The sequence below is a fragment of the Perognathus longimembris genome, chromosome 20, assembly GCF_023159225.1.
Source record: "Perognathus longimembris pacificus isolate PPM17 chromosome 20, ASM2315922v1, whole genome shotgun sequence".
NCBI classification, from domain to species: Eukaryota; Metazoa; Chordata; class Mammalia; order Rodentia; family Heteromyidae; genus Perognathus; species Perognathus longimembris.
The window spans coordinates 44359303-44375627 of NC_063180.1; the positions used below are offsets into that span (position 1 = coordinate 44359303).

General features: G+C 57.6%; 1 protein-coding gene across 1 annotated transcript; it reads right to left on the bottom strand.

The window, feature by feature from the left end:
• Window positions 1–2307: 2307 nt before the first annotated feature.
• Ubl7 (ubiquitin like 7) lies at window positions 2308–16114 on the bottom strand. Its single transcript, XM_048329545.1, has 11 exons — window positions 16036–16114; window positions 13721–13933; window positions 11415–11534; window positions 10193–10275; window positions 8337–8421; window positions 7957–8014; window positions 6860–6993; window positions 6611–6660; window positions 6218–6385; window positions 5810–5932; window positions 2308–2525 (listed from the first exon to the last, which is right to left on the bottom strand). The coding sequence occupies exons 2-11, from the start codon at window positions 13902–13904 to the stop codon at window positions 2388–2390; spliced, it is 1143 nt and encodes a 380-aa protein (XP_048185502.1). The 5' UTR covers window positions 13905–13933; window positions 16036–16114; the 3' UTR covers window positions 2308–2387.
• Between the last annotated feature and the right edge of the window lie 211 nt (window positions 16115–16325).

The following is a 16325-nucleotide window of genomic DNA, read 5'->3' on the forward strand; positions in this document are numbered from 1 at the left end:
GGGTGCCCCCTTTTCTTACATGATGCCCGTCAGTGAATGGAACGTCCCTCCCCGACTCCCTCCGCACTCGGGACACCACCCCTGCACCCCATTCTTCTCCACCTTCCACATCGCTCCCTTTCCCAGGAGCCCCCTGGGGGCCCCGCCCCAGCCCAGCCCTGGCCTCGCCTCGCGCCATCCGGGGGCTCTGAGAGCCTGCTGCCATCGCACCCACCTGGCCGAGCCCCGGGGTGCTTGCTGAGAGGCTGGGAGGGGCCCCTCGGCCCCTGGGGGAGCTTGCGTCACGCACGGCCACGGAGCCAGGCGCCGGCGCCTCCCGCAGTCATGCTAGCCCCTCCGGAGGCTGAGATCTCAGGACTGAGGTTCGCAGCCAGACCCGGGCAGGTAAGTCTATGACACGCCTCTCCAATTAAACACCAACAAAGCAAGAAGCAGTTCAAGTAGGAGAGCACTAACCTTGAGCAAAAGAAAGCTCAGCAACAGTGCCCAGGCCCCAAGTTCAAGCCCCGGTACTGGCACAAAAGGAGGTGGGGGAGGGGGGGAGAAGCGACTATGGCCGCAGGAAACAAAGCCAATGTGCCGAACCTCCAGAGAAAGAGCTGACAGAAGAGGGAAACTGGGGGTTCGGCTCGGTTCTGGGAAGCCACGTAACTGGCATCAGAGATTGGCTTCACTGGGAGGCTAAGGGGGGGCACAGAAATGGGGGCGAGCCAATGCCGCCGTGGTGCTCCACGGACACTGTGTGGAAAATGAACCATACATTTTCTCGGTGGGGACGGGAAGACTGGGAGAGGGCAAGGGAAAAGAGAAACGCGCTCGTGACCTGATTTATGTGACTGTCGCCTCTCTGCCCATCACCTTTGTAATTAAAATGCATGCCAGAAAGAAGTTGCTATCAGCAAAAAAGTGAGGCCGATGTTCCAGAGCAGCGGGCGGGGCGGGGGAGGGGGGCAAAGAGCCGTGGCCAGCTCCGGGCGGGCCACGCCACGAGGGGGGGAAAGAGCTGGCCCACGGGGACGCCACGCACGGGCCACCAAAAACCAGGTGGCATCACGTTAGAGGACAGAGCCTCCTGGACTTTGCGATGGGCCATGGAGGCCCCGGGGAGCTGGGAAAGTTCTGGGTCTTCTCTGTCACTGCACACCGCTTTCCATGTGAACCCGAGGACTGTGAAGCAAGTGCAGACTTTGCAGATTCTGCAGAGGGGGTGAAGAACTGAGCTGCTGGGTCCCAGCTGGCTCAGTGCCTTCTTCAAGGTCGCTGAAGGTCACCCACAGGACAGGACAGGAGGCGCTGGGGCCGGCTTCGGCAGGCCAAAAGGCTCAGGAATCAATGCGGACTGAAATCCTGCTGACACTCAAAAAAAAAAAAAAGACCCAGGCCGGTTCTGCGTGGCTCCTCAGAGCAGAAGGATGATCAAGACGTCAGTTAAGGCCTGTGGTCCTGGCTACTCAGGAGGCTGAGATCTGAGGATCACAGTTCAAGGCCAACCCAGGCAGGAAAGTCAGGGAGGAGCTCATCTCCAACAAACCACCAAAAAGCCAGAAGTGGCTCTGTGGCTCAAGTGGTAGGGCATCAGCCTCGAGTGAAAAAGCTCAGGGACAGCTCCCAGGGCCTGAGTTCAAGCCCCGGGATGGGCACGCACGCACGCATGCATGCACGCACACACACGCACACACACACACACACAAATAAGCATCAAAAAACGTTCCACGGGGGCTGGGGATGTGGCCTAGTGGCAAGAGTGCTCGCCTCGTGTACATGAAGCCCTGGGTTCGATTCCTCAGCATCACATATATAGAAAACGGCCAGAGGTGGCGCTGTGGCTCAAGTGGCAGAGTGCTAGCCTTGAGCAAAAAGAAGCCAGGGACAGTGCTCAGGCCCTGAGTCCAAGGCCCACAAATGGCAAAAAAACAAACATTCCACGAGAGATCAGGGCCAAGACCAAGACCCTGGAGGAGGCGTGGAGGAGGGGGGTCACATGCAGGGTTAGCTCCCCTGGCCGCCTCGGGCGGGGGGCATCTCAGAAGCATGAGCCCCTTTTGGCCACAGCTGCGACAGAGCAGACACCCTGCGGAACGGCAGCAGCTGGGCGGGTCCCCCCAAACCGCCAGCATTTGGGGGGTGAGGGGGCTACTGGTAGAACCTGTCCCAAAGGCCCCCATGGCTACCACCCAGCGTGCCACGATCGTGTTGTCTGCCTAGACCCGGGGGTGGGCCCTGCGCCGAGGGCCCACGCCCACCCGCCCGCCCGCCCGCCCGCCCGCCCGCCGGCCCCCCTCTGTCTGCTCGCGCTGGCAGGACGGCCAAGCACTGGACAAAGCGGGAGAGCTGAGCATCAGGTGTATTTTGGGGGGGGGGGGGTTCGGGCCGGGCGCGCGCGGGGTTCACGGGGCTCCTCCCGCGAAGATGAGCTCCAGGGCCGCCTGGATGTCGCCCCCGGTGGCCTGCAGGGCGCGCAGGCTCAGCTCGTCGTCCTGGATGCCCATGTCACGCAGCTGCTGCAGCTGAGGCCGCCACTGGCTCTGTGGGAGGAGCGAGAAGGCAGAGGGGGGTTGGCCGCGACGGGGGTGGGGGGCCCAGGAGCGGGGCAGGCTGAAAAGACAGGCTCGAGGCTTAAGAGAGCACACTCGGTGCTTTTCAGTGAAAGAACTCAAGGGAGGGATGTGGCTCAAGGGGTGGAGTGCCTGCTCAAGGTTCTGAGTTCAAATCCCAGGACTACAAAACAAAAAACAAAGAAGGCGCCTATTACTCTATGTGTGCGCATGTCCGCACGCACACAAACGAGAGGGATCAACTTTAGGACAGGTTTTGGGCCAGCTAAGCCGGTGCCCACCTGTAAGCTCAGCGCGTGGGAAGCTGAGGCAGGGGGATAAAATTAAGGCCAACTCGGCCCACACAGTAAAACACGACAACAAAAACCCCTCAGAGGCTGGAGGCGTGGCTCAGTCGGTAGAGTGCTAGTCAGTGAATCAAGGAGCCCGGTGTTGATTTCAAGTTCTGGTCTCAGACTGAGAAAAAAAAAAAAAAGCCAGGCGTGTGCGGCTTGCGCCCGTCATCCCAGCTGCTCAGGAGGCTGAGATGTGAGGACCGTGGTTCGAAGCCAGCCTGGGCAGGAAAGTCCACAAGACTCTCATCTCCAACTCAGAAAAAGATGGAAGTGGCCCTGTGGCTCAAGTGGTAAGAGTGCGAGCCTTGGGGACAGAGTTCAGGCCCTGAGTTCAAGCCCCACAAATGGCAAAGAAAAAAAGAAAAGAAAGAAGCTGCGGACATGCTCCAAGTGGTAGCGCACCTGCCTAGCAAGCTTAAGACCTAGAGTTCAAACCCCAGTAGGGACAAAAACAAAACCACTCCCCGCACCAAAACCTTGAAGACATAAATAACTAGTTTTTATTTTTTATTTTTATTTTTTGCCAGTCCTGGGCTTGAACTCAGGGCCTGAGCACTGTCCCTGGCTTCTTTTTGCTCAAAACTAGCACTCTGGGGCTGGGGATATGGCCTAGTGGCAAGAGTGCCTGCCTCGGATACACGAGGCCCTAGGTTCGATTCCCCAGCACCACATATACAGAAAACGGCCAGAAGCGGTGCTGTGGCTCAAGCGGCAGAGTGCTAGCCTTGAGCGGGAAGAAGCCAGGGACAGTGCTCAGGCCCTGAGTCCAAGGCCCAGGACTGGCCAAAAAAAAAAAAAAAAAAAAAAAAACTAGCACTCTGCCACTTGAGCCACAGCGCCCCTTCTAGCCATTTTCTATATATGTGGTGCCGGGGAATCGAACCCAGGGCTTCATGTATACAAGGGAGGTAAGCACTCTTGCCACTAGGCCACGTTCCCAGCCCTAGTTTTGATTTTTAACATTATAAAAAGTCTTACCCGCTCCTACCTCAAGACAGCAAATTTTATTTCTTTGGAGAAAATACAAATACTTATTCCTATGTTTATCCATTTCTTATCCTGTTATACGTCCTCCCTTACCCCTTAGGTTTTGTTTTTGCTTTTCCTCTTTCATGTAATCAGTTTATCCCGGAGAACTTCCTAGGTGGGTACAGCCTCGCCCTGGCTAGGCAGGCGTTCTACTGCTGGGCCACGCCTCCAGCCTCGGTTTGCTTCTTGTTATTGTGGGGGGATTCACAGGCACGGACCACCACACACAGCTTCGGTTGACAAGGAGGGTCGGGAGAGCGGAGCCGGGGGTGGAGGGGTGGGGGTGGGGGTCTCCTGAGCTTTTCTCCCAGGCTGCCTGCAACGGAAATTCTCCCAATATCTTAGCCGCCCCAGTACTTGAGGGCTACAGGCATGAGCCAAACATCCGGCCAAAGTTTTGGTTTTCTTTTCTTTTTCTTTTAGACAGGTTCTTACTACGAAGCTCAGATGGGCCTTGAACTTAGCTGACTCAACTTCCCAGGTACTGAGATTAAAGGTACCTATGCCTCCATTCCCAGAACAAGGAACTGTCTTACTAACCACACAATGATCCCACCGGATCTTTTGGCATTATAAGTCATGCCCCAGAGACAGTGCGGCTGCGTTTTTCTGTGCACACACTTCTGGGTCAGCTTCTGAGAACCGGGCCGCCGGGAAGCACCCTGCTGTCTGGGCCGCCGGGACGGCCCTCAGGCAACGGCTGGCTGCCCAGATCCTCTGCTCACTTTTCACTGGCGTTCGTGGGCTGAAATTTCTAGACCTCCACACACCAGGAAGACTGCCCTGGAGCAAGGAAGTGTGAACACGCCTTACTGTTGGCCTCTAGACTTGGCTGGTGGGAGTTGGTTTTGTTTTCTGTCTCTTTTTAGATGTGTGTGTGTGTGTGTGTGTGTGTGTGCATGCACGCACACACATGCGTCAGTCCTGGGCCTGGAACTCAAGGCCTAGGCACTGTCCCTGAGCTCTGCTGCTCAAGGCTAGCGCTCTCACTTCCCGCTTGAGCCTTTTGGTGGTTAAGTGGAGCTAAGAGTCTCGTGGACTGTCCTGGCCGGGGCTAGGATCCTCAGCTCTCAGCCTCCCGAGTTGCTAGGACTACAGGCGGGAGCCACCAGGGCCTGGCGCGGTCTCTGGTGTTGCTCTGTCAGGCAGTTTTCACACCCACAAACTCCAAGTGTATTCACTTTTACTTGCTGGCTCCAGATTCTAGGTTTCAGCCACGAAAGGCCTTCTCTACGGGAAGGATTTCAAGAAGCCCACGTTTCCTTCCCGTGCCTTCCTGGCTTCAGCGACAGCGCCTCATTAGCAGAAGGAGATGCACGCGCGGGGGAGAGAGGAGGCAGGGAGGGGCTGGGGCGCGGCAGGAGAGCAGGCGTCCGGCTCCCTCCGGGCCCCGGAACCCCAATCCAGGCCGGGTGCACGAGTGCAATGCGCACAGTGGGTGCTCGTGGGAGTGAACGAACGCATCAGTGGGTGAGCGCAGGACTCACTGTGACCCCCGTGATCACTCAAGCCAAGGAGTGAAGGGCCGGGGGTGGGGGCTCACACCTGTCACCCAGCTACTCAGGAGATGGAGAGCTGAGGGTCTCGGTTCAAAGCCAGCCCGGGTAGGACACTGTGGAAACGCTTATTCCTCATCAGACAGCAAGAAGATAGAGGTGGAGCGAAGGCTCAGGCAGTAGAGTGCCGGCCAGCCCTGAACAGAAAAGGAACCCCACCACGGCTGAGCTCAACCCCTAAGACTGCACAAGAAACAAAACAGGGAGCGGAGGCGTGGGTCAGATGGTGGAGCGCCAGTGAACGCACAGCGCGCTGAGTTCGAGCCCGGCCTTGGGTGGGGAAACAGAGCCAAAGGGGCTTCCCGGAAGCTGGGAGGGAGGGCGGAGCACTGACCTGGAGGCTGGGCTGCCCCGAGGCCTGCAGGGCATGCTGGAGCGCCTGGCTGAAGAGGTCGTTGGTGATGGGGGTTCCGGACTGGACGCCGGAGGACATCGGGGAGGTCCCCGAGGAATGGCCCTGCGGACAAGCGAGCAGTCGGTGCGGCCCTCGGAGCCAGCCCGGCCCCCCCAGACGCCACTGACGCCACGCTACCCACAATGCCCCTGGGGTACCTCACGCCCGTGGGGCCGTGGCGAGACGGAGGGGCCCGGGACTGGGGGAGACGGCTCTGGCCAGCGACGCCTCAGCTACTGAGGATGACGGAGGGGCTGGCCAGGCTGGGGCTGAACCCTGGGGTTGCCCCGGCTGCGGGGGGGGGTGGGGGGTGGGAGGGAGCCCCGCCAGGCCCGGCCTCTCTCCTACCTGGGTGCCGGGCGTCGGCGTGTGGGAGCTGCTCTCCGGCGTGCTGGCCAGGGCTAGCGCGGTGGCCAGCTCGCTTTGGGTGATGGGCCGGGGCCCGGCTGCCCCGCTGTACCCCAGAGAGGCTGGACGGGAGCTGGGTGTGCTGCTAGAGGGCGTGGATCGGGTGCTCTGCGAAAGACGGGGCCCGGAATCAGGGGAGGCACAGGAAGGTCCCAAGGGAACCGCACGCTGTGCCCACACAGCCTGAGGGGACCCCCCGAGCTCCCAGAGCCATCTCAGAATGGATGAACGCGACCCCCCGGCCCCCCGCCGGAGTGCCAGATCTCAGGGAGGGCCCCGTGCCCGGCCCCTCCCCCCCCCCCGCCCCAAAGGGCCGGCAGCCAGGCCACTCACCGGGTGGAAGTCATCCTCCTCGTCCGAGAGCCCCTCGAACAGGAAGCCACCTGGGGGAGAGGGAGCGGACTCCAGGAGGGAGCACGGAGAGGCCCAGGCGCCGCTCCAGATCGCAGCTCGAGCTCCTCTCCCCCCGTGGAAAATTCCAGGACAGATGCACTTCCTGACTCAAGCCCAGCGCTCCCGGGGAACGCCCTCTGCCAGCGCTATACATAGCCGGCGGGGGGGGGGGGACGCCCGGGGCCTCACCTGGCATCTCCCGGTACGAGCCGGACGGCACGCTCCGGGAGGAGGAGTCCGCGCCCGGCATGGGCGTGCTGCCTGCCACCGAGTGCAGGACCAGGATGATGGCGTTGACCAGCGCCGGGTGAGCGGGCACCAGCCTGGCGAGGGGGCGAGAGGAGGGCGCGGGTCACGGGGTCGCCTGCCACCCCCGCCACGCACTCGGGAGGCTGAGCTCTGAGGATCGTGCCTTAAGACCAGCCCTGGCAGGAAAGCCCCTGAGTCTCGTAGTTTTATAAAGCCGGGAGGGGAGGGGCCGGAGCTCCAGCCTGGAGTGAAAAAGCTGAAGGACGGGGCTGAGGCCGTGAGTTCAAGCCCCAGGGTCAGCACCAAAAAATAAAGAAATAAAAAAAAACAAACAACACCCTCGTCCAGGCTTGTCCGGCTGCACACAGCAAGGACGGGCCTCCCGCTGGCTCCTGAGATCTGCTGTCCACCTGGCACCTTTGTCTCAAGCAAGGTGTGATGGGAAACAGGCCGGCCGGCCCAGGGGGCAGTGCCCAGGCCGGACGCCGGCCCTACTGCACGGGGCGACCTTTCCATCCAGACCGAACGCGGTCGGGACCCAAACACCAATTTCTTTCCCTAGCTTGAAATCCATCAAAGCTGCCTGTTAGTCGGGTGTGGTCGCTCACGCCTCTAATCCTGGCTACTCAAGAGGCTGGGAGAGCCCAGGACACTCTCATCTCCACTGAACCACCGAGAAGCCATGAGGCGGCGCTGTGGCTCAAGGGGGGCAGTGCGAGCCTGGAGCACCAAAGCTCAGCGACAGCGGCCAGGCCGGGTTCAAGCTGCAGGTTCCCATTAGCGCGTACAGAGTGTACAGAGGATGTGGAGACCACAATGCACCGGGTCTCCGAATCCACGGCTAGGCAAGGATGAACTGGGAGCTCCAGAGGGGACTGGCCGCGCCGGGCACAGGGAGCCCTCCCGGGGAACGGGCGTGGCTCTGTCCTGACCCTCCCCAGGGCTCTGCCGCCTCCAGACTCGGAAGGCAGACCCGGCGCGGACCGGTGAGCACTGGCTCCCGGAGCCCGTGAGGAGGAAGGGACGCGGGTACTCACGTGTCTAGCATGCTGGGGTCTGCGAAGACAGAGAAGAGGTCTTTGTCCTGGAGGACTCCTGGAAATGAGCAGAGAGCCCCTCAGACAGGGGAAGGGTCTGGTGCAGGTCCCGGGCTGGCTTTGAACTGCGATCCTCAGGTCTCAGCCTCCTGAGGGGCTGGGATGACGGGCGCGAGCCCCTGGCGCCTGGCTGCGCACTTGGCTTTGTACACCATGTACACTGACTAGAATGACTGCGGCTGCACCCCCTCCTGCCTTCCCCCGTACATGGTGAAGCGCATCTTTCTCTAACACCGCTGAGGTCCCCGGCCCGGCACAGGATCGTCGGGCTCTCTCCGGCTTTCTCCCCTTCTGGTCCTCGGCGCCTCGCCAGCACTTACCCAGAGCGATGGGGTCACTGCTGAGGCCCGGGGTGGCCACGATGATCTGATCCAGCGACTCCTTGTTGCTGAGCATCTTAAAGACCTGCAGGAGAACGGGGGGTGGGGGGGTGGGGGGAGCGGCTTAGGGTGCCAGCCGTTCCCACCCTTCGTCAAGTGCCCACTGCTGCAGAACATCCCCACGCCAGGCACGGGCGCACACCTGCCGTCCTAGCTACTCGCGAGGCTGCGATCGGACAATGGAAGTCTGAAGCCAACGGGGCAAAAAGGTCCATGAGAATTTTTTTTTTTTCCCCAGTCCTGGGCTTGGACTCGGCCTGAGCACTGTCCCTGGCTTCCTTTTGCTCAAGGCTAGCACTCTGCCACTTGAGCCACAGCGCCCCCTCTGGCTTTTTCTATATGTGTGGTGCTGGGGAATCGAACCCAGGGCTTCATGTAGAAGGGGCGAGCGCTCTTGCCACTAGGCCACGTTCCCAGCCCCCTCCACGACACTTTCACTTCCAATTAACTACCCCAAAAGCCAGCTATGGAGCTGCGACTCCGTAAGGTCCACCCCCAGGGAGGCTCCACGCAGACGACCCCGCCTGTCTAAGTCTGGGCCCAGTCCCTGAGTTGCCTGGGTACTGGCACACCTGGAGGCCGTTACCTCCCACTTCTCTGAGGTCACCTCCGATCCACCGGGCCACCCCGCCCGCCTTTCCCTAGATAATCCGGGCTCAGCGCGGTCCCCACGCTCTTTCCTCTTCTCTTTCTCTTGCTTTTCTATCTTTTTCTCTTCTTCCTTCCCCGCTATCGCCTCACGCCTCCATCTTGTGTGGGCTGGAAGTTTGCTTTCCCCCCATAAACTCCTTTCTGTCAGAACCATGTGGTGGGCTTCCTTTCTGGCAAACGTTACAGGCTCAAAATGATAGACCACTAGCCTTGGGCACAAAAGCACAGGGACAGCACCCAGGCCCTGAGTTCAAGCCTCAGAATTGGCACAAAAAGAAAGAAAAAAAGAGGGCTGGGAATGTGGCTCAGTGGTAGAGTGCTCGCCTAGCATGCATAAAGTCCTGGGTTCGATTCCTCAGCACCACATCAACAGAAAAAGCCACAAGTGGCGCTGTGGCTCAAGTGACAGAGTGCTAGCCTTGAGCAAAAGGAAGTCAGAGACAGTGCTCAGGCCCTGAGTTCAAACCCCAGGACTGGCACAAAAGGAAAGGGGGGAGAGAGGAAGGGAGAGGGATAGAGAAAGTAGGAGGGAGAAAGAGGGAAGGAAGGCAAAGGAAGGAAGAGAGAAAGAGGGTGAGAAAGGAGGGAAAGAAGGGCGGGAAAGGAGGAAGGGAGGGAAGAAAAACCCACCATAAACCTCCATACTTTCCTCTTCTTATACTTTCCTCCTGGAATACTTTCGAAATAAAAGCTTGCGTGAGAAGGCCAATAACAAAAGCTCCCCCAAATCCTCCCCAATGTGCACGCAGGTCTATGAGTTGGTGGGAAGTTCCCGCTGCACTAATGCTGGGTTAATTCGGCCTGCCACTTCTCCCACAGAGAGCCGGCGGCCCGTTTCCCCAGGGGGGAATTCCACACGAAGGAGCCACGGGCGGCAGTCACAGAACCCACGGACCCGGGCTTCCAGAAACCATGCAGGACCCTCGGCACCACAGTTGGAGGAGGCGGGGGGGGGGGGGGGGGTGGGGCGGGGTGGGGGGGGACCATTATCATTGGAGAATGAACAGCCACCGCCTGGCTGGGGCGGGCTCTTTTGGGGGAAGGCGGGGTAGACGGGGCTCCAAGGAGGCCCACAGCCCTGGGTTGCCATGGAGACGGGCTGCCGGCACCCCCTCCCACTCCCGGGCCGTCCCGCTCGCACTCACCGCCTCCCGGTAGGAGGAGCTGCTGTGCAGGGCCGTGTGCAGGACCCGGAACTCCCTCTGGGCGGCGACTTTGTCCACGGGCTCTGGAGAAGACGACATTCAGTGACCCCACAGGCCCAGGCCTGGGCCCCCCGGGAATGGAGAAGCACGTCAGCCTAGATCTAGACGCAGCCTGGCCCACACAATCCCTTCCCCCCTCGCAGCGGCTCTGGAGGCCGAGCGCGGAGGATCGTGGTTCAAAGCCAGCTCGGGCGGGAAAGGCCTTGAGACGCTTCTCTGCGGTTACAAAGCCACACGCGGAGCTGTGGCTCAAGTGGTAGAGCATCAGCTTGGAATGAAAAAAGCTCTGGGACCGAGTTCAAGTCCCAGTACCACCTACCAGCACCAAGAAAGAAAAGGAAAAAAAAAAGAAAAAGGAAAAACTTCATTGGTGACAGTGATGTGAAAAATACATTTTTTTTTAGAGGCAGCCAGTAGATAAACAAATGCAAGTTCCAGCAGCGAGGAGTCTTGTCACTCCCGGCTTACACGTGAAGAAAGGAAGAATATATAATCAACTCAGAATACTTTATGCAGAGACTTGAAAAAAAAGTGTACTGCAATCTTGACAACATAGCACTCTGCTGACACAATATGTTAAGAGAAAGAAATAGAAGGCAAAGCGGCGTGCGCATTCTCGGAGCTATAAAATGTCTTAGCGTGCATATGGTCCAGGCGGCTGAGGACAAGGCGCGCGGAGCCGGCAAGCGTGAAGACGGGAAGCCAGGGGCCTGCGGCTCACCCTGTCACCCGCTACTCCGGAGACTGAGATCGGAGGATCAAGGGTCCAAGCCAGCCCGGGCAGGAAAGTCCTCCTGACACTCTTACATCCAATGAAACACTCAAAAAGCTACAAGTGGCGCTGTGGCTCAAGTGGTGGAGCATTAGCCTTGAGCACAAAGAGGTTCAGGGACAGCGCCCAGGCCCTGAGTTCAAGCCCCAGGATTGACAAAAAGAAATAAAATGAGAGAGAGAGAGAGAGAGAGAGAGAGAGAGAGAGAGAGAGAGAGAAGAGTCCAACAACTGCACTGTTGATAATTCAGTAATTTAAGTATCACCCAATACCATCTCAATACATCACCTCTTTGTTTTACCCAGGCTTGAGCTGTAAGAACACACACCCCCTTCCCTTTGGAGATATTCTAGAAGCTCTGCCCTCTGGCTCAGGGCAGCCCCGACTCACCTGGCTTCTGATCGGGCTCTGGCCAGGACTTGCGCAGAACGTGCACAGTGGACCCCGGCTGAATGCCGTAGAAGTCAAGCGTCTGGTCATCTTTCAGCTTCCGGCCACAGTAGATCAGGTCTAAAGGCAAAAAGAGATGTCTGCTTCCCTTTTGCTTCTCAAAATGATCTAGCAGGTGTTTAATCTCCTAGTTCACTGGGCAGACAGGCAGAGAATGTATATGCTTTAAGAGAAGATACTGTGGCTCACTGTGCGTCACGCTAGCTATTCAGGAGGCTGAGATCTGAGGATCACCGCTAGCAGCGGGCCTGGGCAGGCAAGCCCACAACATTTATCTCCGCTTAATCGCCAATAAAAGCCGGAAGTGGGGGTGTGGCTCCAGTGGAGGCTTGATAGCCTCCATAGAAAAAGCCAAGCGAGATCGGGAGGCCCTCTGTGCAAGCCTCGGTACCAGCACACACAAATCAATTTCTAGTTGATAACTATTGTTAATATGCTTATTAATAGAAGCGTGCGTGCGTGTGTGTGTGCGTGTGTGTGCGTGTGCGTGTGCGTGTGTGTGTGTAGGTGGCGCTGGTCCTGGGACTTGAATTCAGAGGCTAGGCGCTGCTGTTCCTTAGCTTTTTGGCTCAGAGCTGGTGCTCTACTATTTGAGTCACAGCTCCACTTCTGGTTTTTGGGGGATTAATTGAAGAATGTCACAGACTTTCCTTCATGGGCTAGCTTCAAATGTTGGAGCTCGGATCTCAGCCTCCTGAGTCACGACAGACGTGAGCCACCAGCACTTGCCTTTCATTTCCTTTTCTCCCACCGTCCTTCTCATCAACCAAACAAAAAATCCATCTAACTCTCCCTCAAGATGTAAGGAACAGGGCTGGGAACGTGGCCTAGTGACAGAGCGCTGGCCTTGTATCCATGAAGCCCTGGGTTCAATTTCTCAGCACCACATATATAGAAAAGGCCAGAAGTGGCGCTGTGGCTCACGTGGCAGAGTGCTAGCCTTGAGCAAAAAGAAGCCAGGGACAGTGCTCAGGGTTGAGTCCAAGCCCCAGGACTGGGCAAAAAAAAGAAAAAGAAAAAATTCTTCCCTTAGGTCCAGCCCAAACTTGGACATTAAAAAAAAGAAAGGGGGGCTGGGAATATGGCCCAGTGGCAAGAGTGCTTGCCTCGTATACATGAAGCCCTGGGTTCAATTCCCACCACCACATATATAGAAAACGGCCAGAAGTGGCGCTGTGGCTCAAGTGGCAGAGTGCTAGCCTTGAGCAAAAAGAAGCCAGGGACAGTGCTCAGGCCCTGAGTCCAAGGCCCCGAACTGGCAAAAAAAAAAAAAAAGAAAGAAAAAAAAAAGAAAGGGGCTGGGGAATATGGCCTAGTGGTAGAGTGCTTGCCTCTCATGCATAAAGCCCTGGGTTCGAATCCTTAGCACCATAAATATAGAAAAGGAGTGTCGCTATGGCTCAAGTGGCAGAGTGCTAGCCTTGAGCACAAAGAAGCCAGGGACAGTGCTCAGGCCCTGAGTTCAAGGCCCAGGACTGGCAAAAAAACAAAAAAAGAAAAACAGAAGTAGAGCTGTGACTCACGTGGTAGAGGGCTAGCACTGAACAAAAGGAACTCATAGACAGCACCCAGGCCCGAATTTCAAATCAAAGGACCAATCACACTCACACACTCACTCACACTCACACTCACACACACACACACACACACACCCCAGCCTGCCAGACACTGGTGGCTCACACTACAATCCTAGCTCCTTGGGAGGCTGAAATCTGAGGATCATGATTCGAAGCCAGCCTGGGCAGGAAAGTCCACAAGACTCTTATCTACAATACATTTTCAAAAAAGCTGGAAGTGGCACTGTGGTTCAAGTGGTAGAGACTGCTGACCTTGAGCAAAAAGGAGCTCTAGGACAGTGCTCTGGCTCAGAGTTCAAGCTGCAAGACCAGCAAAGAAAGAAAAAAAAAAAGAGCTCAACAATATCATGATTAAAGAACTCTGCTACGAAGTAATTCCTAATAGCACATAGCTGAAATAAATGGTGGCCAGCAGTTTAACAACTCTGTCTGGGGTTGTGTCTCTCCTTACACATACTTTGATTTTGAAACAGTGAACCCCAGTCCCTTCATTCACCCCTCTTCCTCAGACAAGGTCTCGATATGTAGCCACTTGGTCTCCAACTTTTGATTCTCCCGCCTCTGTTTCCCCAGGATAACCCCCACACCCAGTCAGTCTTCTAATTCCAGAAGCATCCTCTCTCCCGAGAGATCAGAGCCTCAGCCCAATCCCAGGCCACAGAGACTTACCAATCAGCTCCGGGTCTGGCACAGATTCCTGGAGTTTGCCCGCAATCAGCTGCTTCAGAAACAAAATACTATAGCCACCTAGCGAATATTCGCCCAGTTCTGCCTCTGGCAACTGCAGAATTGACTTTGGAGCAAGTGGCTGGTCAGCCAACTTCACTGCCAGATGCCAGTCTGAGAGAGACATCCTCTCTCTTTCTCTCTCTCTCTTTCTCCCTGTAAAAGAATAAATCTTTAGTGATTGGAGGACGGTCCACTTCCATCCCACTTCCCCTGCAAATAGACTGAGACACGATGTAGGGAGACGCTTCAATTCTCCAGGACTCCATTTCTTCATCTTAAAAGAAGGCATAAAATACCACTCAATTCAAGAAGGGTGCTGTGGCTCACGCCTGTCATCCTAGCTACTCAGGAGGCTGAGATCTGAGGATCACGATTCAAAGCCAGCCAGGGCAGGAAAGTCCTTGAGGCGCTTATCTCCAATGAACCACCAGAAAACCGAAAGTGGTGCTGTGGCTCAAAGTGGTGGAACACTAGTCTAGAAGCAAAAGAACTCAGGGACAGCGCCCAGGCCCTGAGCTCAAGCCCCATGACCAACAATAATAACCATAAAAGGGGGCAGGGGGAAGCTGGGGTGTTGTGAAGGATAAGTGAGATCATTTAAGATATGAGGATGGAGATTTGAAGCCAGCCCAGGCAGGAAAGTCATTGAGACTCTTTATCTCCAATGAACCAGCAAAAAAACCCAAAAAACCAAAAACAAACATCCCTGCAATTGGAGCTGTGGTTTAAGTGGTAGAGTACCAACCAGCCATAAGCACACACACACAAAAAAGCAAGATTGTTAAGACCCTGAGTTCAAGTCCTGGTACCAAATAAATAAAAGGCATCATTGTAACAAGTTCTTGCTTCTCCTTACCAAAGATCTTATATTTTCACCCCAAACATCACTTTATTTTGTGCCAGTATCAGGGCTTGAACTCAGAGCCTCTAGTTCTGGCTCAATTTTCTTGCTCAGCAGCTGGTAATCATTTGAGCCATGCCTACAAGCCTGTTTTTGTGTTTTTGCAGGTTAATTAGTCTCTCTCAACTTTTTCGGCTCAGCTGGCTTTGAATCTCAATCCTTCATGTCTTAGCCTCCCGGAGTAGTTAAGATTTCAGGCATCAGCCACAACACTTGTGTTTTTGTTGGTCGTGGGGCTTGAGCTCTGGGTCCTACCGGAGCTCAAGGCTAGTTAGTGCACCACCACTTAGAGCCACAGTGCCCCCCTGGGGTTTTTGTTTGTTGTTCTAGTTTTGTCAGTCATGGAGCTTTTGTACTCAAGCACTCTGGCCACTTGGAGCCACAGCGCCACTGTGGGCTTCTTGCTGGTTAATTGGGAGTTAAGAGGGAGTCACAAGGCCCTCCCTGCCCAGGCTGGCTTCCAGGAGAGCTCCTCAGACCTCAGCCTCTCGAGTAGCTGGGATGACAGGCGTGGGCCACCGGGGCTCCCCACCACAACACATGGCTTTCAGACGCAGATCTAAGAGTCTTCTCCGCCTAGAACTCGTGAATGGCTCCAAACTCTCTCTACAGGGTGAGTCAGGACTTCAGGTCTCGGCTTCCAAGCCCATCACTGTGTCCACCACCAGGTTTCCTCCCCCAATAAACAGTGTTCAGTTCTCCTCCTCACAACCCTCTATTTCTGCACGGAGATCGTCTTTCCTTTTGGCTTCCTCGCGCAACATCCACACAAACGCACCCCCTTTAAGACATCCTCTCCTCTGACCCACTCCCCCCCAGTCCCACGGATTCACACAGGCCTAGTCACTCTCCAAGTCTCTCTCCCGCGCCGCCCCCCCCCCCCCAATCCCAGCTACTCGGGAGGCTGAGCTCGGAGGACTACGGAAAGGAAGGCCCTGAAGACGCTCCTCCCCGGTGACCCACCCGAAGGGCAGCGACGGGGCTGCGCGGGTGGCCCGGCCCGGGGGGAGGCCGACCAGGCCCGCTGGGTCTCCTTCCCCCAGGCCCGGCCCGGTGAGTGGGGCGGAGGAGGAAGGCAGGCAGGCCGTGGCCCACCCTCGCGTACCGACCTCACTTCGCCCCCACGGTCCTCGCGCGGACGGACACCACCCAGGCCGCGGTCCCCACGGGACAGGTAGGGAGGCCCCCGGGGGAGAGGGGAAGCCGCCGGGCGCCGGGTCCCGAGGCCGCGAGGACCTCGGAGGCGCGGGCCCCGCCGCTCCCCGCAGAGCCAGCCACGGAGCGACCCCACGTCACGTCACGTCACGTCACGTCACGCGCGCGCGGCCCCGGCCCCGACCCCGGACCCTCTCACCCGTCCCGCGGAAGGAACCCGGCCGCAGAGTCGCCGGCGTAAACGCTCGCTCAGACCCCTCCGGCCGGAAACCGGCGGCTCGCGCTGCCTTCTGGGAGTTGTAGTCTCGCCCCCCCCCCCGCCGCGGCCCCGCCCCCGGAGGAGGGCCCGGCCCCCCGGTGGGCGTGGCTTCCGGGCTCGCCGCCAGCGCGGGCTGCTGGACCGCGGCGTGCGCGCGCGGCGGTGAGGACGCGTTCCCCCCTCCGCCGGCTGACCCGGCGCCCGTGCAGGTAGGAGGGTCGTGAGGTGAG